Source organism: Salminus brasiliensis, chromosome 18, assembly GCF_030463535.1.
Source record: "Salminus brasiliensis chromosome 18, fSalBra1.hap2, whole genome shotgun sequence".
NCBI classification, from domain to species: domain Eukaryota; kingdom Metazoa; phylum Chordata; class Actinopteri; order Characiformes; family Bryconidae; genus Salminus; species Salminus brasiliensis.
In genome coordinates, this window is record NC_132895.1 from 14,047,617 (window position 1) to 14,072,648 (window position 25,032).

The 25,032-nt window shown below is 38.9% G+C and overlaps 2 protein-coding genes and 1 pseudogene across 2 annotated transcripts; 2 read left to right on the forward strand and 1 right to left on the reverse strand.

The window, feature by feature from the left end:
• Positions 1-329: 329 nt before the first annotated feature.
• Positions 330-9,772, reverse strand: xrra1 (X-ray radiation resistance associated 1). The gene is made up of 17 exons (XM_072661875.1): positions 9,513-9,772; positions 9,240-9,427; positions 8,800-8,871; positions 8,614-8,686; positions 8,364-8,461; positions 7,197-7,345; positions 6,979-7,083; positions 5,371-5,501; positions 5,220-5,272; positions 5,026-5,109; positions 4,833-4,926; positions 3,944-4,062; positions 3,066-3,347; positions 2,758-2,926; positions 2,558-2,673; positions 1,213-1,318; positions 330-814 (listed from the first exon to the last, which is right to left on the reverse strand). Exons 1-17 carry the CDS (start codon positions 9,601-9,603, stop codon positions 669-671), a joined length of 2,076 nt encoding a protein of 691 aa, XP_072517976.1. The 5' UTR covers positions 9,604-9,772; the 3' UTR covers positions 330-668.
• A 1,637-nt stretch (positions 9,773-11,409) lies between these two features.
• On the forward strand, positions 11,410-17,442 carry neu3.1 (sialidase 3 (membrane sialidase), tandem duplicate 1). Its single transcript, XM_072662385.1, has 3 exons — positions 11,410-11,536; positions 13,021-13,262; positions 15,656-17,442. Exons 1-3 carry the CDS (start codon positions 11,440-11,442, stop codon positions 16,616-16,618), a joined length of 1,302 nt encoding a protein of 433 aa, XP_072518486.1. The 5' UTR covers positions 11,410-11,439; the 3' UTR covers positions 16,619-17,442.
• A 3,488-nt stretch (positions 17,443-20,930) lies between these two features.
• Positions 20,931-24,487, forward strand: LOC140539302 (sialidase-3-like; annotated as a pseudogene).
• Positions 24,488-25,032: the final 545 nt, after the last annotated feature.

Here is a 25,032-nt window from a genome sequence, read left to right on the forward strand (position 1 = left end):
TTTGTTTGTTTTTGTAGAGATCCCTAAGTAAGGCCAGAGCATGTGGACTAAGCAGACATCAACAAACCAACATAGTTGCCGGGTTTGCGTGCCATTCCAGGGTGTGATTGACGCAAGACTGACGTAAGAACGTTCTCCTCCATTCACTCTGATTCAACTGGATTAGCTGCTCTTTTTAAACATTGTAAAACAACTGCCAACGTTAGATTGTCGGTGTTTGGTGGTTTCGTGTGTTCTTGCCTTAAAGGAAGATGCCTTAGAATTCCTGCCAACATAAAAGATACAAGCTGGCAAAGTAACAACAAGCAAATCTTATTTTATTCCCAACAACAACAGAGTAAGACATGATGTTTATTTCCAAGCAGTGCAGGTGTCATACCCATTTGACTTCATTCAAACATACTCTGGTGATTAACACAGAGATTAAAGAGCTCTGTTGATATTTCACAGGCTGTTTAGAAGATAAACCACATAGTAACGTGATACAGGCGGAATAAAATACAACCAGATGAGCCTTAAAGCCACAATGTGGAATTTCAGAACAGAAAAGAACGAGATTAGCAACATAACAACAGAAATGGGCCTTTCTAAAAACATATATGTTTTAGACATATATTTTTTAAACAGTCCTCACAGACCTTAATGGAAAATTCCTTTTGCTTTCCATTTTAATGACTGATATCTGTCTCAATTTGTGCTGCTTGTTTCATTGCGTTCAAGTGGACCATCTTGTACTTTCTCTTCATATCTTTCAGTAAGTTCAGCGCCTCTTCATATTCTTTCCTGTATATGTCTTTACGCTTCATGACTTCGTCTGAATAGAGAAAGGGAAAGCATAAGTGTGTTATCGAAGAAGTAGCCACCACAGGCCTCAGACTACTGCAGTGGCTCATGCATCCAGCTCAGCCCATCACACACTAACTACTGTTCTGGTAAGTGATGAGATAACAGGAGCAGCTGCAGCGCCAGAAGAGTTCCAGGAAACAACCTATTCCTCTGAAGAGAGCTCTTCTGACTGACTCAGCAGTGATGCAAAAACATAGCACAAATAAAAGTAGCTATCAAAGCGCAAAAGGGCATCTGTTCACTGTCTGAGTCTATGATGATCTGAAGTGGTCTTTGAATGGTAACACAGTCATTCATTAATGGCAGGAGTTTGCATTGTGCAGTATAGTCTGAATAAAAAATGGAGAGAGATGTACTGAAGCTTACCTAAGGGGACTACACTTATTGTTTTCCTCTCCTTCATTTCAGTGAGGATTTCTTTGACCTTCTCTTCTTTCGGTTTCCGTGGTTTTACAGAAGGTAAATTCCTTATCTGGAAAAAGCATTTGTCAGAGCAAAACTACAATTAGCAGTGCAATTCTGGAATGAAGTATTCATATTCCAGGATGATTTGAACAGGAATCCAACAACACACCCAACAGACTACACATTTTACAGTGGAATGACCCTTCACACTAGAAACAGAATTAAAAGATAAATGGGGAGTTATCTGTTGCAGGTTAATGCTGAATGAGTTGCAGTGAAATGCTGAGCATCCTTGAGGTGCAGAAGAGGGCATAATCAGTTTGTTCTCTACAATGCTTTGCACTGTACTTCGCTCTTCTCCTGGCACTGGATATGGCCTAAGTAAATGTTTTATTCATACACAATTGTGTGTTATGCTTTTGTCAGATGTACCACATGTTCTAGAATGTAGTACAGTGGTTCCCAAAGGAATTTGTTTGAGTATTTTGGGTTTTCCTAAAAAGACTCTGGCATATATGGAGTTGGGTTGATTAATTGTTGGGGCTAATCAGGTGTGCTAGGTGGGGAAGGGCCAAGCAATGAGACTGGAAACACCTGATATACATTGTATGTCAAAACACCCCTTCAAATGAATGCATTCAGATACTTTAAGTTGCACCCATTGCTGACACAGATATGCAAATGCACACACACACACAACTTGCCTAATGCCAGGTGTGGGTTAGAGGAAAATAAAAACCCAAACAGCATTGTGTTCTCTGGAATGACGGTGATCCAGCCAGTACCTCTGGGATGAGTTGGGGAGTTGGGGATGAGGTTGGGTGGTGATCATCCAGCATCCTGCCTTACTAATGCACTTGTTGCTAAGTGAAATCAATACCTCACAGCAATGCTCTGAAATCTAGTAGAAAGCCATCCCAAGAAATGAGAAGATGTCCCACTACTTTTGCACATACAGTGTAGTGTATGCAAAAGAATGCTTAATTAAATCACCAGCTAATTAGCAAGGCCTTTGTCAACTGAATTCAGAGCATTTGGGATGAGGGAAAATACTAATCTCCACAGAACTGGGGCCTGAAAGGGTCCCAGTTAAACAAGCATGATCTAGAGCCTCGGTCACTGGTCTATTTCTTCTTTAATCTCTGTTCTATTTAATCACAAAAATAGCTATTAACTGAACCGCCACTTCATTACCAGAACAGGTGGACTGTCCGGGAAAAAGGCTTGGAGGAACAAGTTCCAGGCTGAATCTGTAGAGAAAAATCCAATGACAGCTTGCAAGAGTTGGTATTTTATTTTTTCTTACCCGCTTGTGTTGTTCTTTATATGGTCTCTGAAGTTGATCCAGGTTTGCTTTAGAATCTCTGTACACAAGTAGGTTTTTGAGTGTGTGCTCCAAAGCTTTCACGGTGTGCTGGATCCCTGGTTACAAGAATAGAACATCAAAGCTTTAAATGAACACTAGTATTACATTTATGCCAAAGCTCTGATAAAGCCAAGACTTACCAACAGGCTCAGGTATGTCAAAATCCAAATGATCATCTTGTAGTATTTCATAGCCTGTAAGCTTCTTTTTTGACCATTTCTTGCCATTTTTTGTGTCTTTTCTCACAATTTGGGTAGTTTCCTCTGCCTCCTGTGTTATTTCTTGATATTCATGTTCAAGCAAGTCAACCTACACAATTAGTTTGAGAGGGAAGGAAGAAAAAAGGCAAATTTGTGTGCTATCCGCAATCATATTAAAAATGCCTCACTTCTACTGTTCCAGCTTCAAAATGTCATTTTTTATATAATTAGAAATGCACTGAAATCACCTCTGTTACAAAGAATGGTTCCTCAGTCTGCAAGGTTTCACTGGGGATTTCAGTATCCTCTGTATCTTCCAAAAGCTCCAACCTGCTGGCTGCAGCATTGTGTTCCTCCCACTCCTCACTGCTGGTTTGTGAGGAGCAGGGGAGCAGTACATCAGTTGACTTGTTCTCTGATGGCAGAAGATTGTTGTTTTTATTACCTCTCTCTGTGCAGGGATTTTCTGAAATGCTCAGCGCTGCTGTGACGAAGGGAACCTTTGGTACCTTTGGGATTTTAGTCTTGACCTGCATTTGTAAATGAAGAAAAGACCATTGGACCATTTCTCTTATAACACAATGAGGTCAATAAACACATCATACAGCATGGAGACAATACATACTTGACTAGCTAATTTCACTACTTTAAACCTTACTAAAGGAAATACACACTACGGTTCTACATTTTTTTATTTCCATAAATAAACAAAGATCCCACACTACTATTGCAGTGCTGCATCCATATATGCCATATGAGATACACACTGGTCTGGTGGCCAAAGGCTGGCCTTTTAAATGGCCATTAAATACCAGTTTCTCATTTTGGTGATCAAGGTACCCTCTATGCACCCTTAGAGCAGTTTTTGGTGAAGCCCAAATTTCTGGTCTGCAAATTTCCTATACATATACCTATAAGCTGCAATCATAACAGTGGGTTTGTCTAAAAATGCCTGATCAACATTTTGGGGAAGATCATTTTTAGGTGTGAGGTACAATGTACTTCATTGGGGCTCCAGATGGGCTCACTTGTCTCAGCACTGGGAGATCACTACATTACATGGACTACATTATTTAAGGAAGTGAGAAATTAGAGAGTAAAAAAATAATAATAAATAATGTGTCACCTTTTTTTTAAAGTTAACAGGAAACATAATATGTGTTTTTTCAGAATCAGTGGTCTTCTTGCGTCTTATCTTAATGCCCAGCCTATCTTGAAGAAAACATGTCAATACCGGTGGGTCACCTAAAAAAAATAAATAAATAAACAGGTAAAAATAAATTGTAATAATAATACATTTCTAAAATGCTGCCACAACAAACCTATTGGCAAATTCAAAAACTGTATGAAAAAAAAATATATATATAGGCAAGCCTAGTTTAGCCAAAACAAATATTATTTTAAATATTATGTGGAGTTTGGGACCAAAATATCTGCTATTTATTTTTAAAAAGGTGCTGTGGCATAAAATGACCTATTATATTTCATGTATTATTTCGTGTGACCCTGCCTGATACAGGACTCATGGACACCCTCAGAGCCTTTAGATGTAGATCACATATATATTAGTTTTTCGATGTGAGGAGCCCGGGACCTCATTAACTGCTGTTGTAGCGATGCTGGGTGAGGCCGGTCGCCGTCGCAATGGCGATGCTAATGTCGTGATGCTAATGTCGCGATAGCGATGGTAGCGCAGCTGTAGCGATGGTAATGCAGCAGTAGAGATGGTAATGCCACGGTGGCGATGCTGGCGAGGCCAAGGCAGTAACAATGCTAACCCTGCTATTGTGTCGCTAGCATCACAGTTTTCGGACTGTCAGTACGATAACTAGAAGCAGTCCTTCTGCATGCGTGTTTCAACAAGGTCTGTTAGTTAGACTGTCTCTTAATCAGTCACTGCTCAGTAAGCAAAATTGCCTCTTCTAACAATAACAACAACAAAAACCCCAATAATATTAAATGGTGGGTCCTGGGATTGGTAATGTGTTAAAGATACAAACAGACAACAAGCTTACCGCTTCTCTGGGTAGTCAGTGGGTTCGAGTGAATAACAAGCTCACTGAGCATAGGAAACAATGCCACAGCCAACAATGCCCCTTCCTCAGCTATCTGGGGAAATATAACACCAATAATTCTCACTGCTTCTTCACCAAAGTTTTTTTTTCCTAAGTTACAATCTTCACTGCTGACACCAGATAACAAACAGACCTTATTGTTGGCCAAATTCAGATGTCGAAGCTGTGGAAACTGTGTACAGAAATCTTTGGAATATGTCCTAGTCTCCTTGTCCTCCTAGCAAAGGATGAAATATTGACAAGATAGAAGCATAAATTGAAGTAACTGAAGTGAAAAATCTTCTTTTTAACTTGAAAGGAAAATATTAACAGCATGTGTGAACCTACATCAGTTGCTTTATTTATAAACCCTTGTTGGTCCATCTGTGGATCAGAGACACCTAATTCAAACAGAAACCAGAAGTGAGTGAATCTAAAAAGTTTTTTTCAACAAATATATATATATATATATTTTCTGCCTCTTTTCCAGTAAACATACACTTAGGAGTAGTGGCATCCTTAGTGGTGTCTTCTGTCTCCAGATCTGAGGCATTTTGCAGCTGTATTGGGATCTCGTCAAGGTAAGGCACCTCAGAGATGTAATTTCCTTCTAAGTTTAAGTGCTTAAGTCTGAAATAATACAACAAAAGCAAAGCAATTAACACATGATTTATCAACTGTCTATGATAAAACATCTTATAAATGTAAGTATTAATTGTTCTTTAGGGTTATGATCAAATCATTAAGGATTAAAAACTTAAATTGGTAAAAATCTACAAGGGGAAATTACAAATTTATAAACTTTGCATTCAGCCCTCCTGCTCTGCCCCAAAGGAGCGGTGTTCACTCAATCAGGGGTTGCAACGTGTGGGTACTTTGGATTGGCTGCTTAGGCCAGTGCTTATGTAAAAATATAACAATCTGCTCAAGATAAATTTCAGGATGTCTAAGTAAGAAATCTCTAAGGGTGGGTCACATGGGGCTGCTCATACAGAACCCCAGACCCTCTCCCTGGCTCTCTCTCACTCTTGCTCTTTCTCTAGATCTCTCTTTCTCTTACTTGCTAAACTCACTGTGGCCTTTCATTTCCTATCCTACAAGTAGTGTTATTCACAAGTGTTCCTCATTTTATTGTATTTGCCTCTTTTATGTGGTTTGTAACCTCACTTACTGTATTCATTATCCAACTGTATCATGTAATTTATGTAAGGTTATTCTGGAGCATTAATAAATCCATCTGTGTGACCTTAAACCGACATGAAGTTTAGAATGCTGGTTTGCATTGTTTATTATTCAAACCTATAATTAAGAGCTCTGAATAATGTTCTTTAGGTATCAGTGTTTCCAATATAGTTGTTAGTTATTCAGACATTACTTAATCTGTATGGAGTCAGATTAGATCAGTAATTATTTATTACACATTTACAGTAATAAAACTTCCCTGCAATGTGGTTCCTGAAACCTTCAGCGCAAGTTTTCCTTTAACTCAGTCATAGTCCTAGTGCCACTTAACTTAAAGAGGTCTGGCCTTCCAGTAAAAGCAGGTGCTGCCTGAACTCCAAACTCACTGAAGTCACAGTCTATATCTACAGTTTCATGATTCTACCTCAAGATGGCAGTGTCCAAAAACAAGGCTCAAACAATAGCCCAGTGCTCAACAGCAAGTATCCCTAATATTGTTCAGCTATTTTTATTAATTTTCAACCATTTTTTTCTAACATCTGGATTTAACACCAAACAAACCCGCGTCTTCAGAATGGCACGGATGTTCATTTTGGGTACACATTAAACTGTGCAATTGTCCATGAGACCTGGGATCTGTGTATATTACACAGCATGAAATACAGAGTACTGATTATGGAGAAAACAACATATGCAACACATAAATGACAAACAAAACATCTCAGTTAATTTCTGTAATTCTGGATTTCATTGGATAACTAACAGTTGTCCCTCAATGAGGAGAAGTAATGTGTTTATGAACACTAGAGGGCACTGTTTTTCTATAAGTAATAGTTTCATTATCAAATGTTCCTGCAGTGAATGGATGTCAGGACCAATTTCTAGCTAGAGATAAGCAATACTACAGAGAGTGGTAATTACTAACCTTTTGAGGTGAGCAAGGCTGCTAAAAACTCCAGGTGCAGACAGCTTATTATCATCAAGCATTAACACTTCAAGACTCTGAAACAGTGAGCCGGACTGAGGAGCCCTGTTAAAGAGCAGCGTGTTACTGATGGACACTATGATAACCTCTAACCTCTAATACTAAATGTGTAAAATCACTAAATGCAAAAATAGCAGACAGTAATGAACAAACTTTACAGTTCATCAGGAGGAGCATTAGAGCCAGCCATGTTAGGTGGAAGCATCTGCAGCGTATTTCCAGTTAGATGAAGCACCTTTAGAGATGGGAGCAGGCCAGCAGCTAATATACCTTCAGCTGATATTTTATTATAGGACAGATCCAAAACCTAAAACATGCAGAAACCAAGCACATATCAGGAGGGGAGTAGAAAACAGCTAGGAGAGTAGCACTGCGATGGTCCATCAGAAAAGACAAATAGAAATGCAGATTTGGCTTGTTTAGTGAATCCCAGTATTCAATTGAAAAATGCACCTTTAACCAGTCAGTACAAAAAACATCTGCAGAAATAAATACAATCAGTGAATTAATAACCTTATCTAGCGCTCAACCATGGCCTAACCAATCATAGTCATATTGAACTTACACAGCCCCAAATAGGACATAGTATGCCATCGCTTCTGGTCAGTGTGGTGAAAAAACTTTCCATAAAATCCCCCCAAACAAACACAAAGGTTTCCCACACTAAATAAAGGCATGGATGCTGTCACTACAGCAAACAACCATAGGCGATTTATATATTATTTGTTCAGGTGCTTAAACTAGTTTTTTATAGCCTGTTTGTATTTTAAATAAAAATGCTTAAAATCCAACTTCACAGTTTTTTGGGTAAATTTCAAAACTGCAACAAACAGCTTATCAATATATTAAGGGCTATTGTAAAGGACTTGTGTGTGTTTACTAGGGATGCACCAATCCGATATTATGATCGGGTATCAGTCCCGATTATTAACAAAATTAGCTGGATCGGGTCTCGAATAATTAAGCCGATCCATGGAACCGATCCTTTCACTTTAATTTGTTGGTGTGAGACTGCACTAAATATGCAAATACATAAATGACAAATGTCAATTTAGTACATTTATATCTATGTGTTACTTTCTTATATAAAGTAATGTTTAAGTCAATCCTAATGCATTAAGTCTCTCCCACATGGTGAGGCAAACGGTTTATTCAGCAATAGTATAGGACTGGTATCGGGTTTCGACCGATATGCAAAGTTTATGTATCGGTATCGGAACTAAAAAAATCTGGATTGGTGCATCCCTAGTGTTTACATGTATATTATTTAAATAAATAAATGGCAAAGAGTAGCTCAGTCACAACCACAACATTTTAGGCCATACCTCTAATCTAGGGTAATCGTCCGCATGAACATCCAAAGTATAAAGGCCATTCAAAGACAGCTCCAGCTCCCTTAATGCAGAAAACCTTCTGAAAGCCTCTAGAAATATGATGCAAAGATCAGACCAGGTTGGATGAACCTGTTTTAATGTTAGTAATTATCTTTTTAACAGTTTGCCAATTATCTCAGAAGTATTTTGGTATATTAAGAAATTGCACATGAAAACAAGCCTAGATGACCTTTTCCATTACCTAAGGTCAATCTGTTGTCAGAGGCGTTTATGTATGCAACGCTGTCAAATTCCTCCAAACCCTCTGGTTCAACCTGTTCAAAGAGAACAGAGCAGCAAAAACGTCTTTAAAACTTAGGATGAAGTTTCTAATAAACCTTTTTACATTTTACAATAAAACTGAACAGTGACTTATCAACAGTCCTACCAACTGAAGCTTCCTTTCACTTATATCAACAGAGCACAGTTCACACGGCTTGTCCACACAATGCATGGCCATCTGGGGGGATAAAAGTGAAAACATTTACATTTGCATTTGCATTTGCATTTGCATTTGCATTTGCATTTACGGCATTTAGCAGACGCTCTTATCCAGAGCGACTTACAAGGTTACTCATATTACAGAGGTGGGCCAATGTAGTGTTAGGAGTCTTGCCCAAGGACTCTTATTGGTGTAGCGCAGCATAGTCACCCAGACCGGGAATCGAACCCTGGTCTCCCACATGGTGTTGTTGTAACGCTATGGTAGGTGGTGGTGTTATCTGTTGCCCCACACCAACCACTGAAAAGGCCTGTACTGACTCATGTCAAATTAGACACACTGACAAATTTGACATTTTATACTTACAAAAAAAATACTGTTCTTACCAAAAGTTGTTTATTAAGCGGGTAACCTGCACACTTTACTTTCTTATACTCAGGTTTTTCAGATTTCCTGAGTGTTTCTGACCCAACAGCCAGTCCTGAGCAAAAGTGCTCTGCTGCCTGCTGCTCTCTGGGCGCTCTGTGCCTTTCTTCCTCATGTCTTCTGTGGGCTACCAGCCAGTGTCCTGCCCCTTAAGGATGAAATTACACAAGATTAACCTACGTTTTCTGTACAAGCATGACATCGCAGTAATGTGCGATTGGTGCAGCAGCCACCTTCTTTGCTCCGATGAAAAGATCTTATAGGGAAACAGTTAGAAGGGAAACTTTCTCCGGTGTCCAGTTTGTAGACTGTCGTCTCAGCCATTTCTTCAGCCCAGAAATCTTTAGCTAACCCGTGGGAAGGTGTCTGAGGAAATGGCGGTACTCAGCTAAATAAGAAACCATCCGTTATAAAGACACACTGGTAACAACCGGCTATCAGTGCTAAACAATTTAGCATAGCTAACACTGATGAAACACATATGGCTCGTCTATAACGATGTGTTGTTGAATGGTCTCCTAGCAACAGACGTGAACGGGATTTTGGGAGATGTAGTACACTATGTAGGAAGTAGACCTGGCAGTGTTTTTGCCAAAAGTACGACGCTCTGCTACTTAAAAATGTAGCATAATATATTTAACATTAAATATATTAAATGTAATATATTTCCAATGTTTTTCAGGTAAAATGCCGTGTTGATTCAAAGACACCAGATCGTTCATGTGACTACATTTCCCAGAATTCTTCTAATTTCCGCTTTTAAACTGAGGACCTGTCTGCCTTTTCTTTGTTTATTAATTATAAATAATTATAAATATAAATATATATTAATTATAAATATAAATACATTTATTATATCTATATATTTTTATTATTATTACCTAGAAAAAAAAATACACTGACTTTCATAAATAAACTCCTGTAAAGTTGCATTTTTCTGTAAAGATAGATGTTTTGGAATTTATCAGTACCATTGACGTGTTTTTTCCCCACTGCGGGACTAATAAAGGACTATCTTATGGGACTTATCTTTCTTTCATAATCATAAAGTACAGCTGAGAGAATCACCAACGTGATCTTTTAGGCTTGCGGTGGGTTCTGTTACTTGCCTGCCTGACATAAGAGCCTATTCTTATTGTTACTAATTAGTGGGCTACTTATGAACTGGGTGCCACACAGCTATGTCGCTGTGGTCTTCATTATAACCAGCATTATCAGATAAAAACACAGTTAAAAACACTGACATTAGAATAAACGGCGATTAGACTGGATGTGATGATTATCTCACCGGAGCCCAGTATAGGCACCGTCCAGTGGTTAGCCCTTTATAGGCAGTGGAACATATATTATACATATTATTATTATTATACCTATTATACATATTTGAGTTTTTGAGACCTCTGCAACATTTTAAATAATAGTTGAATGTTTAAATATCTAATGCATTTAATACAATTAATTAATTGCATACATAAATAAGAAAATAAAATCAGATGTTCTCTGCTCCCTGGTGTCTGGTGTAGGAATGACTTGAGTGGGGGGAAACATTACAGGTAACTGAGCATAAGAGGTTAAATAATTTTGTGTTATATGTGTTTCAGTTTGTTAAAACTAATCAGTCTCTTATTAAAGTAAATCAGGTGATCTGCTGGTGGAACTGAGTCCACCACAGTCCATACAGTGGCTGAAGTTCACCGAGATGTCATGAAGCAATGAAACCATGTTTTTTTTTTCTAACCATGACAGTTAAAGGCGTTTCTGAACATTTGTTTCACAGATATTTTATATATTTTAAGGTTTATGCTCGTTTACCACTAAATACGTACACCGCTAAGTAGATACATTATTTTAACGAAATGAAATCTTGGGAAATGTAGTAGAGTGTATAAAATATGTCTAAGACGTGTAATGCGTTTTGCCGTTTAAGCTCAGTTCTACTTAAGGAGCCACATGTAGCAATAATTTGTAGATTTACACGCTGCGTTGATATAAATAAACGATGGCTTATTTGACGCACCAACGTGGTAAATGCGTTGAGCGGACTACATTTCCCAAAATGCAGTTGGGCGATAACTTCCGCATTTATGCCGAACGCCCTCCTCCGTTCAGTACTGCAGTAATGATAAAGGTTTTTAACCAAATCGTCATCAGGAAGAGTGGATGCCAGCTGGAGTATCAACTAGAGCAACCCAGTGGTGTTGTCATGTAACTGGAGTCGAGATGAAAAAGGAATGCATCGTCAAAGCAGCCAAAACCGGTAGATAAAAACCGACGAGTTTATATCATACACAGGGAATGACTGTTGGAGCTAGTCGTGGAGGGGTTTGTTGGTGCTCTGGTCAATCTCTTGTACAGATAACGAAGCTAATATAGTTGTAGTGTTTTTATAGCCACAGTCTACAGTTGAGAAAAGCTGGGTTACACCAGGTCTTACTGAAACACTTAAAATATGTGGTGCTAATCCTGTTCATATTTGTAATGCTGTGTTTATGCATATACAGTATGAACCATGTGATCCATGTGATCCTATAGGGCAAACCGAAACGATTTTTATAATTGACATGAACATTTAAGTCATTCAGTGTCCACAATATATTCTGTGCATGTTCACAATAACAGTACCTTTACTGACTGTCCAAAACTGAGTTTTCTATGTAATATTGATCATACATTATCACAGCCTTCCCTAAATCTTCACCTTAAACCACAAATGTATGTACTATAATACAATACTGTAATAAGGGGGTATAACCGTGCTTCACAACCCCCCTGCATCCACCTATCCTCCACTAATGTGTTTATTAAAGGTTTTAGGCGACCTAAACCTACCTGACCTCACTAATGCTCTTGTCACTGAGTGCAATGAAATCCTCACAGCAATTAATATCATTAATAGCAATGAATGAGCAGGTGTCCCAATACTTTTGTCCATATAGTGTTTTTTTATGTAGAATGGAGGATTCCATGTGAAACCATTCTGAATGACTGTTTGCATCTCAAAGACTGAATTGTGTGGATATTTTGAAATATTTACTTTTAACTATCAGCAGTATAAGGGAACACCCTTTTCAGATAAACCAAAGACAATCAACAAATCACAAATTATGAATCTTAAAAGTTAAAATTGCAGCATAGGATCCGAGTATAATCGAAGGCACCACTGTCCTTCTTTAACCTGCTTTAGAGTGAAAAGCTTTGTCCAGTATTCTGAGAAATGCAGAATTTTACCAAAAAAATTCTCTTTCTCCCCTCAACAGTGAATTTTGTATTTTTTTGAACCTCTGTCTTCTGGTGCCACTAAAAACCAAACAATCTTATTTTTGTAAAAAACAGTTCCCGTTTAAATAGTCTAAATATGTTGTTGATTAGTAAGTGTCATGTCGACTGGTCAAATTACAGCACTTTAGCTTCACACTGCCCAACTGGTTGAGCATGCAGTGATAGTTTAAACACTTTAGGAATTCAGGAACCCTTTAGTGTATACACTGTATCACTCTTTGGCTTTCATAAATGGATTGGGTTATTCATTAGCCAGAGGTTCTGCTTTACATTGACCATGAAACCTTTGTAGTTTACAAACTGTTGAGGTGTCAATGGCTGTCATGGAAACCAGATACTTTATCACTTTTTTGGAATAGCTCATGGATAAAATTTCGATCACTTTTCATGGGTTTCAAAAAAGTCAAGAGAGTCAGGAAAAAGTTCCAGGTGCAGAATTCTCACAGTCTTTTATTATCACAGCCTTAGTTTCAGCTATGGACAACAGGGCGTCTACAGACTACTCACAAGTACAAGAAGAACCTGAGAGAACAACATTATTTCAACAAGAGCCAAGTGGTGCGACCTACAGAATCCCAGCTCTGATCTACATCAGTGATGGTCAGACCTTCCTTGCGTTTGCTGAGAAACGTCGCACACCACGAGACTGCGATGCAGAGATTCTGGTAATGAGGCGAGGAACCCACCAGAATGGATCTCTCCAGGTGATGCTGCAAGATATATATGCTTTTGGGAAAAGTCAGTTCTTTTGGCTTTGTGATTAGAAGATTATGGGATGATGGATCTAGATGTGTTTAAAATAGCGATGTCCAAATGGAATCCAGTGACTCAGGATCGGGACCGATCCAGACATTTTTAATGGATTGGGTATCTGCTTTTAAAGCTCAATCTTCTTCCAATACTTGGTTTTGTGCACTCTGGCATCATGTAGGCCCCAATAACAGACATGATTCTCAGCTGCCGCCTGCTGCAGTGAGGAACTCGAAAACTACCCTGACCATTGTTCGTTTGTGACCTTTTTATTTGAAGTGGTAAGTGCGGTAACATTACCAGTTAGCAGCCAAAACTAGGCTGTAGGTGTCCCCCACCTTAAATGATGCAGCAGGTTCAATAACCTCTGCACTATTTAAGGTGGAATGGATAGTTACAAGCCTTGTTTTGGCTGCTAAATTACCACACTTATTAGCCAAAATATTATATTTTTGTTTGTTTTATTTACCAAAAATAAGATCACAAATGTGTTTAGGGTAATTTTCAAAAATCAGCAACAGGCGGCAAGGTAGAATGGAAAGTATGGTTTAGAACGGAAAGACTTCAGCTTACTTAATTTTAGCTCAGCTTAAAGCCAGCCACACACACACACACACACACACACACACACACACACACACACACACACACACACACAAAATTGTTGGTACCCTTTGGTTAATGAAAGAAAAACTCACAATGTTCACAGAAATAACTTGAATCTGACAAAAGTAATAATAAATAGAAATTCGAAAAATAAATAACAAATAAAACTCTGACATTGATTTTGAACAATGCTTTAATATAATTCTTTTAAATACAACATAAAACACACCTGGACAAAAATTATAGTACCCATAACTAAATATTTTGTTGCACAACCTTGAGGCAATCACTGCAATCAAACAATTCCTGTAACTGTCAATGAGACTTCTGCACCTCTCAGCAGGTATTTTGGCCCACTCCTCATGAGCAAACTGCTACAGTTATCTCAGGTTTGAAGGGTGCCTTTCCCTGACGGCATGTTTCAGCTCCTTCCAAAGATGCACAATAGGATTTAGGTCAGGGCTCATAGAAGGCCACTTCAGAATAGGCCAATGTTTTCCTTTTAGCCATTATTGGGTGTTTTTAGCTGTGTGTTTTGGGTCATTATCCTGTTGCAAGACCCATGACCTGCAACAGAGACCAAGCTTTCTGACACTGGGCAGCACATTTTTCTCTAGAATCCCTTGATAGTCTTGAGATTTCATTGTACCCTGCACAGATTCAAGACACCCTGTGCCAGATGCAGCAAAGCAGCCCCAGAATATAACAGAGCCTCCTCCATGTTTAAGATAAGATAAGAGATAAGATAGTCCTTTATTAGTCCCGCAGTGGGGGACAGTAGGGACAGTGTTCTTTTCTTGATATTCTTCATTTTTCCATCTGTGAACATAGAGCTGATGTGCCTTGGCAAAAAGATCCATCTGTCCATAGGACATTCTCCCAAAAGCTTTGGGCTTGTCAACATGCAGTTTGGCAAATTCCTGTCTGGCTTTTTTATCATTTGTTTTTAACAATGGTGTCCTCCTTGGTCGTCTCCCATGAAGTCCACTTTGGCTCAAACAACGACGGATGGAAGTTCACCTTTAATCTCTTTAGAAGTTTTTCCGGGCTCTTTTGTTACCATTCATATTATCCGTCTCTTTGATTTGCCATCAATTTTCCTCCTGTGGCCACATCCAGGGAGGTTGGTTACAGTCCCATGGATCCTAAATTTCTGAATAATATGTGCAACTGTAGTCAAAGGAACGTCAAGCTGCTTGGAGATGGTCTTATAACCTTTACCAATAAGATGCTTGACTATAATTTTCTTTCCAATCTCTTTCCTTCGCTTCCTCTGGTCCATGTTGAATGTGGTACACACCATGTCACCAAACAGCACAGTGACTACCTGTAGCCCTATATATAGGCCCACTGACTGATTACAAGAGTGTAGACACCTGTGATGCTAATTAGTGGACACGCCTTGATTTAACATGTCCTTTTGGTCACATTATATTCAGGGGTACCATCATTTTTGTCCAGGCCTCCTTAATGAGTTTGTTTTTTAAAATAATTCTGTTGAAGCAAGGTTCAAAATCAATGTCAGATTTTTAGATTACGGTATTTGGATTGGGAGGCAACAAAAAAAATAGTTTGAGACATCCCTATGTAATAAATAAATAAATAGACATTGCAGACCACCCATTTGTAAATAAGTAAAAGGTAAGAAAGAGAGTCTTATAGTAAATAACTGATTGCTTTGGTTTACTCACTGACCTCATGAAACTGCTGCTGCTTTTAAAAGAATTTTAATTTCTTTTAGTGGTCACCTGCTCAGGAGCTCACCACAGCGTCCTTACCAGAACATCGCACAATGAATCCATGCCCTGTCTATGAGAAGGAATCTCAGACGCTCTATTTGTTCTTCATCTGTGTGTTGGGTACCACCACTGAGCAACAGCAGATTTGCTCTGGTAAGAACAAAGCTCGTTTGTGTTACATCACTAGCAAAGACCAGGGGCAGAATTGGAGCAAAACGACAGACTTAACAGAAAGCGTGATTGGAGATGAGATTGGCAATTGGGCTACATTTGCTGTCGGACCTGGGCATGGCATTCAGATGAGGAGTGGGAGACTTATCATTCCAGCTTATGTCTATTACATTCATTACAGATGTTTCCCCTTTCGTTTTCCACTTAAAGTGCAGTCCCATGCTTTAGCGTTCTATAGTGATGACCGTGGAAGCACGTGGCAGATGGGAGAACGAGTAGATGTTAACTCCTGCGAGTGTGAAATGGCAGAGATCATCAACGCAGAGAATAAGAGTTACCTGTACTGCAACGCACGAAGCACCCAAGGCCATAGAATAGAGGCTTTGAGTAAGAACAGTGGAGATGTTTTTAATCAACCTCACTTTGCTCAGAAGCTAGTAGAACCCCACCGTGGCTGCCAGGGCAGTGTGTTGAGCTTTGCTCCAGCTCAGCTTGCCAAAGAGGAAGAAAAGAACCACACGACATCAGACGCAAAAACTTGGCTCATTTATTCCCATCCAGCAAACAGAAGTACGAGGAAAGCTCTTGGAGTATATCTGAACAAGTTTCCCTTTAGTGACTCTGGTTGGAGCCAGCCATGGATCATCCATCATGGCCCCAGCGGGTACTCCGATCTCACTCAGTGTGGAGAACCAGAGCGCTTTGCTTGCCTCATGGAATGTGGAGAAAGGAGTGAGCTTGAAGGAATAGCCTTTTTGGAGTTTACTCTCTGTGACCTGATCAATCAGATATAAGATTTTTCCAAATTTGATAAGTCATAACATTACCTCCTTGTTTCTACACTCATTGTCCATTTTTTTCAGCTCCACTTACCATATAGGAGCACTTTGTAGTTTACAGAGTCCATCTGTTTCTCTGCATACTTTGTTAGCCTCCTATCACCCTGTTCCTCAATGGTCAGGACCCACAGGACCACCATAGAGCAGCTGTCTACTCTATTAGATACTCCTACCTAGTCGTTCCACCTTCTAGATGGAAAGTCAGAGACAGAAGATCCTCTGTTGCTGCACAGTTAGTGTTGGTCATCCTCTAGTTCTTCATCAGTGCCCACAGGATGCTGCCCACAGGATATTTCTGGTTTGTGGACTATTCTTCATCCAGCATTGACACTCCAGCAGCATGGCTGATCTGTGTGGCTACAAAGAATTGTTAACTCATACATTCAGCAACAGTTTTTGCTCCGCCCACAAATGCAGGATTATATTAGTATTCGTATCATTTTTGTAGCAACTGTTGCTAGATTGAACAAAAAAAAATCTCCTTCACATTCTGAACTACAAAAGAATTTGTAATGCATGATCTTCATGCATGACCTCTTGGGGTGCTCAGTGCAGAACTAATATACATTTAGTATGTGTGTGAACTTATTTATTTGTTTTTATTCATTTATTTTATGTGTTGATTATTTTCAAGGAAATTCATTGTTTTAATCATCTAGTACTGTAAACCTGGTAAGCTGGTACTGTAAAAGCACTGTTTGAGCATGTGTAACATTTTATAAACCAAATTGGTGTACATTAAACACCATGAGAATCAAAAACATAATAAATATTGTCTGTCCAAACTGATGTATTGTCACTCTTTGACATCAATCGTGAATCATGACAGCTCAATTTGAGATGATTCTACCATACTAATTGTGAGGCCCAATGCTTTAGCATTCTGCAGCGATGACTGTGGGAGAGTAAATTAATTAATCAATTAATATATTAATACTTACATCTAAAAAGACCAGTTTTTGTTTTCTGCTGTCAGAGCAAGAAGTGGCTAGGCCAAATCAGCTTTCCTGCAGCTCAAAAACATCTGGAGGTCCAGACTTCTGACAACATACACAAATGTCAGAAGGTCTGTTTAACTGATGTGAAGGCAGTCTTTATAAGGCAGAGACCTGGACAACTACCAAGACCACCCTGAGAAAGGTGAAGACCTTTATGAGCAGCTGCCTGAGAAGAATCCTCTGCATCCGCTGGCCAGACAAGGTCAGTAACACCGATCTCTGGCAGAAGACCCACCAGCTACCTGCCGAGCAAGAAATCAAGAGAAGGTGATGGGGATGGATTGGGCAAACTCTTTGCAAACCAAGTTACGCATTATCAGGCAGGCACTCACATGAAATTCCCAAGGGAAGCGAAGGAGAGGCCAGCCTAGAAACACATGGCAGACATCAAGGAGACAGACTACACCCCGACCAGGAGTGGTGGAGGACTTTTGTCAGTGACCTGTGTTCCAGGTGGGCAATGGCCCTAGTAAGTACTACAGTCTCCTTGAAGGAGACTGCTTTCAGTCTATTACTGTTTCTCAAATCAGTAGTAATATTAAAGAAATAATAATGCAGCTTAAAGATAAAGTAAGGCCAATACAAAAAAACCCAAAACAAATAAGCAATAACAATAATTATCATAGGAGTGATGTATTTTATCATTTGCTGTACTAAAAAAGTAGTATAAATAGAGGTGGTCAATATGGTAAGAATATATTATATTTTAACACATTTTCATGATACACAATATTTATTGCAATATTTTAACACTTAAAAAAAAGTCTATCCAAATACTATCCCATACATATTGACTTGTATTCCACTCCATCCAATTAAACAGTCTTTGTAATGAAATGTGTAGTTGGTCAGTGTTCCTGTAGCACTGATGATATCCACAATATGCTCAGAAAAAGCACATTTTGTTTTCATGAAAGACAATTTATCTCTGATGAATAGTTGCTCAAAACAAGGGAACAATCCTTTCACATAAACTGAAAACAAAGCACAAAATAAAAAATCACATGGTGGTCAGTTTTTTTTTTGTTTGTTTGTTTGTTTTTTGCAAAAGTACACTCCTGTTTTCTGTGTTAAACTAAGGGTCCCCACCTAGTTTTTGCTAAATACTAATTTTATGGTGGCTCTGTTATAAAAGCACTTAAATGTAAAAATAAGTGTGCTTTAACTAATCTAGTCTCATTATACTGATAAAGTTTATTATTACAAACACCAGATATATTTAGATGTATTTGTATAATATCTTAATGATTGTGTTCTAATTTTTCTGCATGGTCAACAGGCTGTCACTGCACCTGGGCGAGTGTTGGGGAAGTGTTTTATGCTGAGTGGGTATAAATCAGCGTGTAGACATGTTTGTGCACTCAGCTAAAGGTTGAGATCACTAGGTGGTTGCTAGGATTCTTTATTTGTATTTTCTGATTTAGTTGCTTTACAAAGGTCCTTCTGTTTGGAATACGAACCTGGGAGCTCATATAAAAGAAAAGACCAGCAGCAGAACACATCAAAAGGTAGGAAATGAAGTTTTTGTTGTTTTTCCAGCAAGGTCCTACAAGTTTAAAAGCTTCAAAGAATATCTATTATAGACTTTTTTCAAGTGCTGACAGATTCTTTATTAGAGGTCTAAATCTAGCTCAACCAAACTCTTCATCTTAACCCATCTTCAGAAAAGTCATTGTTTGGGCAAGAAGGTGATAATACAGTTTTAACCTTTTGAACCCTATGTTTATGTTTTTTTTTTTTTTTTTTTTTTAATTCAAATGCAGAACCTATTATGAATTACATCAATAACAGTTAAGCATGTTTTGTGGAACCCAACAAGGTTCTATTTTAGGGTCTTTTACACTGAAAATTATGAGAGTACTGCAGTCATGAGGGTGAACACTGAAGTGTGGGCCTCCATACAGGGCTTAAGGAGTTCAGGTATATGTCTCTCTTATTAAAAATGTGTTCCTCAGAAGTAATAAATAAATGAGCTGAACAGGTTGGACCTCCTACTGATGCCTCTGCAAGGCCTAGAGCTTTGATGGGGATTTTGGAAGTTTGTTTATTTAATTAAAAACTCTATAATTGAATCTATAATAGTCTGGTAGACTACACAACTGCTGTTTCTAGTAGTCTGAAAACCTGTGCTAATAACACCAAGGTCACAGGTTCAATCCTGTAGGGGAAATATGACAAATTCATTCTGGACTGCCGGTTGAGAAATAATTGAAAATAATTTATTAAAGGAAAAGCAAGTTTACAACTGAGCCTGTGTCTCAGTATGTCACAAGACCCAGATGTCCAAGAATAAAGAACAACATAAGCTGAACAGAACACATTGACCTCTGATTTGCTAAATGGCTTAATCATGCACAGCTTAGCAATAGGGCTGGTGTGGCCTAAAGGTTAGAAAAAAAGAGCTTGGTCATTAGTTCGATCCCCTTCCTCCTTCAATATCCATGGCTAAAGTGCACTTGAGCAAGGCACCTAACTTTACTTTAGAGTGTGTGTGTGTTTCCTGCGAAAGATGGGTTATCTTTACCTTATCTTCACCTTAAACCACAAACTGTATTATTCGAGCAGGAGGGGGAGATTACTTACAGAATCCCAGCACCGATCTACTTTAACGAAAGCAAGACTTTCCTTACGTTTGCTAAGAAACGGAGGTCACCAAATGACAAAGTATAGGATCCGGGTATAATCGAAGGCACCACTGTCCTTCTTTAAACTGCTTTAGAGTGAAAAGCTTTGTCCAGTATTCTGAGAAATGCAGAATTTTACCAAAAAAATACATCTTTCTCTTGTGATTTCCCCCTCATAATAGTGAATTCTATGTCTTCTGGTGCCACTAAAAACCAAACAGTCTTATTTCTGTCCCGTTTAAAAAGTCTAAATATATGTTGTTGATTAGTAAGTGTCATGTCGACTGGTCAAATTACAGCACTTTAGCTTCACACTGCCCAACTGGTTGAGCATGCAGTGATAGTTTAAACACTTTAGGAATTCAGGAACCCTTTAGTGTATACACTGTATCACTCTTTGGCTTTCATAAATGGATTGGATTATTCATTAGCCAGAGGTTCTGCTTTACATTGACCATGAAACCTTTGTAGTTTACAAACTGTTGAGGTGTCAATGGCTGTCATGGAAACCAGATACTTTATCACTTTTTTGGAATAGCTCATGAATAAAATTTCGATCACTTTTCATGGGTTTCAAGAAAGTCAAGAGAGTCAGGAAAAAGTTCCAGGTGCAGAATTCTCACAGTCTTTTATTATCACAGCCTTAGTTTCAGCTATGGACAACAGAGCGTCTACAGACTGCTCACAAGTACAAGAAGAACCTAAGAGAACAACATTATTTCAACAAGAGCCAAGCGTTACGACCTACAGAATCCCAGCTCTGATCTACATCAGTGATGGTCAGACCTTCCTCGCGTTTGCTGAGAAGCGTCGCACACCACAAGACTCCGATGCAGAGATTCTGGTAATGAGGCGAGGAACCCACCAGAATGGATCTTTCCAGGTGATGCTGCAATAAGTATATGCTTTTGGCTTTGTGATCAGAAGATTATGTGATGATGGATCAGCATTTCAGAATGTATTTAATCGTATTTAATCATATTTAATCTATACATCTAGATTTTTAATAGATTGGGTAACTGCTTTTAAAGCTCAATCTTCTTCCAATACTTGGTTTTGTGCACTCTGGCGTCATGTAGGCCCCAACAACAGACATAATTCTCAGCTGCCGCCTGCCGCAGTGAGGAACTCCAAAACTACCCTGACCATTGTTAATTTGTGACTTCATTTAGGTAAAAACACAAAATAGCTTTATTTGAACTGGTAAGTGCGGTAACATTACCAAGTTAAATTTAAATTACCACACTACCGCCAAAATATGCTTTTTTTATTAGTTTTTTTTATATAGTTTTATATATATATATATATATATATATATATATATTCTAAATAATATAGGACCACAAAGGAAAAAAGAGTAAAATCTAACCTTTAACTCAAGTGAATTTTAAGGGAAAAAAAAAAATCCCTGACTAAGAAATAATTATTCTTCAAAAAATCACCTGTTCCACAATTATTGGCACCCCTAACATTTCTTAGGAAATAAATGTAATTAAAGTATTTCTGTCAATTCTACAGTAGTTTACAAAGTTGATCAGAGTATGTAGGAACATTTAATTAGTAATTCACAACTTCCTGTTTCCCTGGGGTATAAATATGACGTGACACAGAGGCCATTTCTCTTCAACATGGGAAAGACAAAGGAACATACCATTCAAGTAAGGCAGATGTGTGTTGACCTCTACAAGTCAGGCAATGGCTACAAGAAAATAGCCACTCACCTACACCTGTCCATATCTACTGTCAGAGGAATTATTAAGAAGTTTAAAACAACTGGAACAGTGGTAAACAAGCCTGGACGAGGACGCACTTTAATTTGCCACCACGCACAGTGAGGAGGATGATAAGAGAAATAAAAAGGTCTCCAAAGCTCACTGTTACAGAATTGCAACAAATGGTAGCTTCTTGGGGTCACAAAGTCTCCAAAACAACCATCAGGCGCTATCTGCATGCCAACAAGCTGTTTGGGAGGCATGCATGGAAAAAACCTTTTCTCACTCACAATCATAAATGCAAACGTTTGGAGTTTGCTAAGCAGTACTGGAACTTGTACTACTGGAACTACTGGAACTGGGATCATGTGCTTTGGTCAGATGAAACTGAGATAGAGCTTTTTGGCAACAAATGCTCTAAGTGGGTCTGGCGTAACACGAGCTGAGTATGCAGAAAGCACCTCATGCCCACTGTGAAATATGGGGGAGGATCAGTGATGCTGTGGGCCTGTTTCTCTTCCAAAGGCCCTGGGAACCTTGTTAGGGTGCATGGCATCATGAATGCTTTGAAATACCAGGACATTTTAAAACAAAATCTGGTGGCTTCTGCCCAAAAGCTGAAGATGGGTCGTCACTGGGTCTTTCAGCAAGATAATGCCCCAAAACATATGACCAAATCTACACAGAAATGGTTCACCACACACAGAATCAAGCTCCTCCCATGGCCATCTCAGTCCCCAGACCTCAACCCCATTGAAAACCTGTGGGGTGAGCTGAAGAGGAGAGTGCAGATGAGAGGACCCAGGTCGCTGGATGATTTAGAGAGATTGTGCAAAGAGGAATGGTCAAAGATCCCTCTATCTGTATTCTCCCATCTTGTTAAACATTATAAGAGAAGATTAGGTGCTGTTTTGTTGGCAAAAGGGGGTTGTACAAAGTATTAACATCAGGGGTGCCAATAATTGTGGCACACATGATTTGATGTTAAACAATTATTTCTTAATGTGGGATTTTTTTCCTACTGACTAAATTCACTTGAGTTAAAGGTTGGATTTTTTTTTTTTCAATCATGGTCCTATATTATTTAGAAAAAAACTCAATTTATTAGAAGCTAAAGAACACATCTTAACCAGGGGTGCCAATAATTATGGAGGGCACTGTATATACACACGTTATATATATATATATATATATATATATATATATACACATATTATGTGTATAGCATTTTAAAGGTCAGTCATGGGTATATATACTGGATTATAGACTGGTATTAAACACACTATTTAAAAGTTTCAAAAACAAGTTTCTACCAAACCAAGCAAATGAATTTACAATATCAAATTATATAAACTATTTTACACTAAAAATACAGGAATGGGATTTTACTAGTGGTAATTAACAGCATGTCTTATCTAAGTTGTGGGGTGTAATATTTGCATGAACACAAAGATTGAATTGGATCGGATTGGTGTCTGCCGATGGTCAGCATTACGGTATTTGGATTGGAAGGCAACAAAAAAATAGTTTGAGACATCCCTATTTAATAAATAAATAAATAAATAAATAAATAGACATTGCAGACCACCCATTTGTAAATAAGTAAAAGGTAAGAAAAATAGTCTTATAGTAAAAAACTGATTGCTTTGGTTTACTCATTGACCTCATGAAACTGCTGCTGCTTTTAACAGAATTTTAATTTCTTTTAGTGGTCACCTGCTCAGGAGCTCACCACAGCGTCCTTACCAGAACATCGCACAATGAATCCATGCCCTGTCTATGAGAAGGAATCTCATTTGCTGTCGGACCTGGGCATGGCATTCAGATGAGGAGTGGGAGACTTATCATTCCAGCTTATGTCTATTACATTCATTACAGATGTTTTCCCTTTTGTTGTCCACTTAAAGTGCAGTCCCATGCTTTAGCGTTCTATAGTGATGACCGTGGAAACACGTGGCAGATGGGAGAACGAGTAGATGTTAACTCCTGCGAGTGTGAAATGGCAGAGATCATCGACACAGAGAATAAGAGTTACCTGTACTGCAACGCACGAAGCACCCAAGGCCATAGAATAGAGGCTTTGAGTAAGAACAGTGGAGATGTTTTTAATCAACCTCACTTTGCTAAGAAGCTAGTAGAACCCCACCGTGGCTGCCAGGGCAGTGTGTTGAGCTTTGCTCCAGCTCAGCTTGCCAAAGAGGAAGAAAAGAACCACACGACATCAGACGCAAAAACTTGGCTCATTTATTCCCATCCAGCAAACAGAAGTACGAGGAAAGCTCTTGGAGTATATCTGAACAAGTTTCCCTTTAGCGACTCTGGTTGGAGCCAGCCATGGATCATCCATCATGGCCCCAGCGGGTACTCCGATCTCACTCAGTGTGGAGAACCAGAGCGCTTTGCTTGCCTCATGGAATGTGGAGAAAGAGTGAGCTTGAAGGAATAGCCTTTGTGGAGTTTACTCTCTGTGACCTGATCAATCAGATATAAGATTTTTCCAAATATGAAGAGTCATAACATTAATCCCTTGTTTCTACACTAATTGTTTCAGCTCCACTTACCATATAGGAGCACTTTGTAGTTTACAGAGTCCATCTGTTTCTCTGCATACTTTGTTAGCCTCCTATCACCCTGGTCCTCAATGGTCAGGACCCACAGGACCACCATAGAGCAGCTGTCTACTCTATTAGATACTCCTACCTAGTCGTTCCACCTTCTAGATGGAAAGTCAGAGACAGAAGATCCTCTGTTGCTGCACAGTTAGTGTTGGTCATCCTCTAGTTCTTCATCATTGCCCACAGGATGCTGCCCACAGGATGCTGCCCACAGGATGCTGCTGGCTGGATATTTCTGGTTTGTGGACTATTCTTCATCCAGCATTGACACTCCAGCAGCACTGCTGTGTCTGATCCATTCCTATCCGCACACACACACATATTAACATGCCACCACCATGTCAGAGTCACTGCAGTGTTGAAAATGACCCAGCACTCTGTGGTGGTCCTGATCATTGAAGTACAGGGTGAAAGTTGGCT

Coding starts and splice junctions, on each gene's coding strand:
- xrra1 (XM_072661875.1), bottom strand. CDS start 9,603: ATGGCTGAGACGACAGTCTACAAACTGGACACCGGAGAAAGTTTCCCT. Junction 8,872..9,239: donor CGCTTAATAAACAACTTTTG/GTAAGAACAGTA, acceptor TTATCCCCCCAG/ATGGCCATGCATTGTGTGGA. Junction 5,273..5,370: donor GGATGCCACTACTCCTAAGT/GTATGTTTACTG, acceptor TGTTTGAATTAG/GTGTCTCTGATCCACAGATG.
- neu3.1 (XM_072662385.1), top strand. CDS start 11,440: ATGCCAGCTGGAGTATCAACTAGAGCAACCCAGTGGTGTTGTCATGTA. Junction 11,537..13,020: donor CGTCAAAGCAGCCAAAACCG/GTAGATAAAAAC, acceptor TTATTATCACAG/CCTTAGTTTCAGCTATGGAC. Junction 13,263..15,655: donor ACCAGAATGGATCTCTCCAG/GTGATGCTGCAA, acceptor AATTTCTTTTAG/TGGTCACCTGCTCAGGAGCT.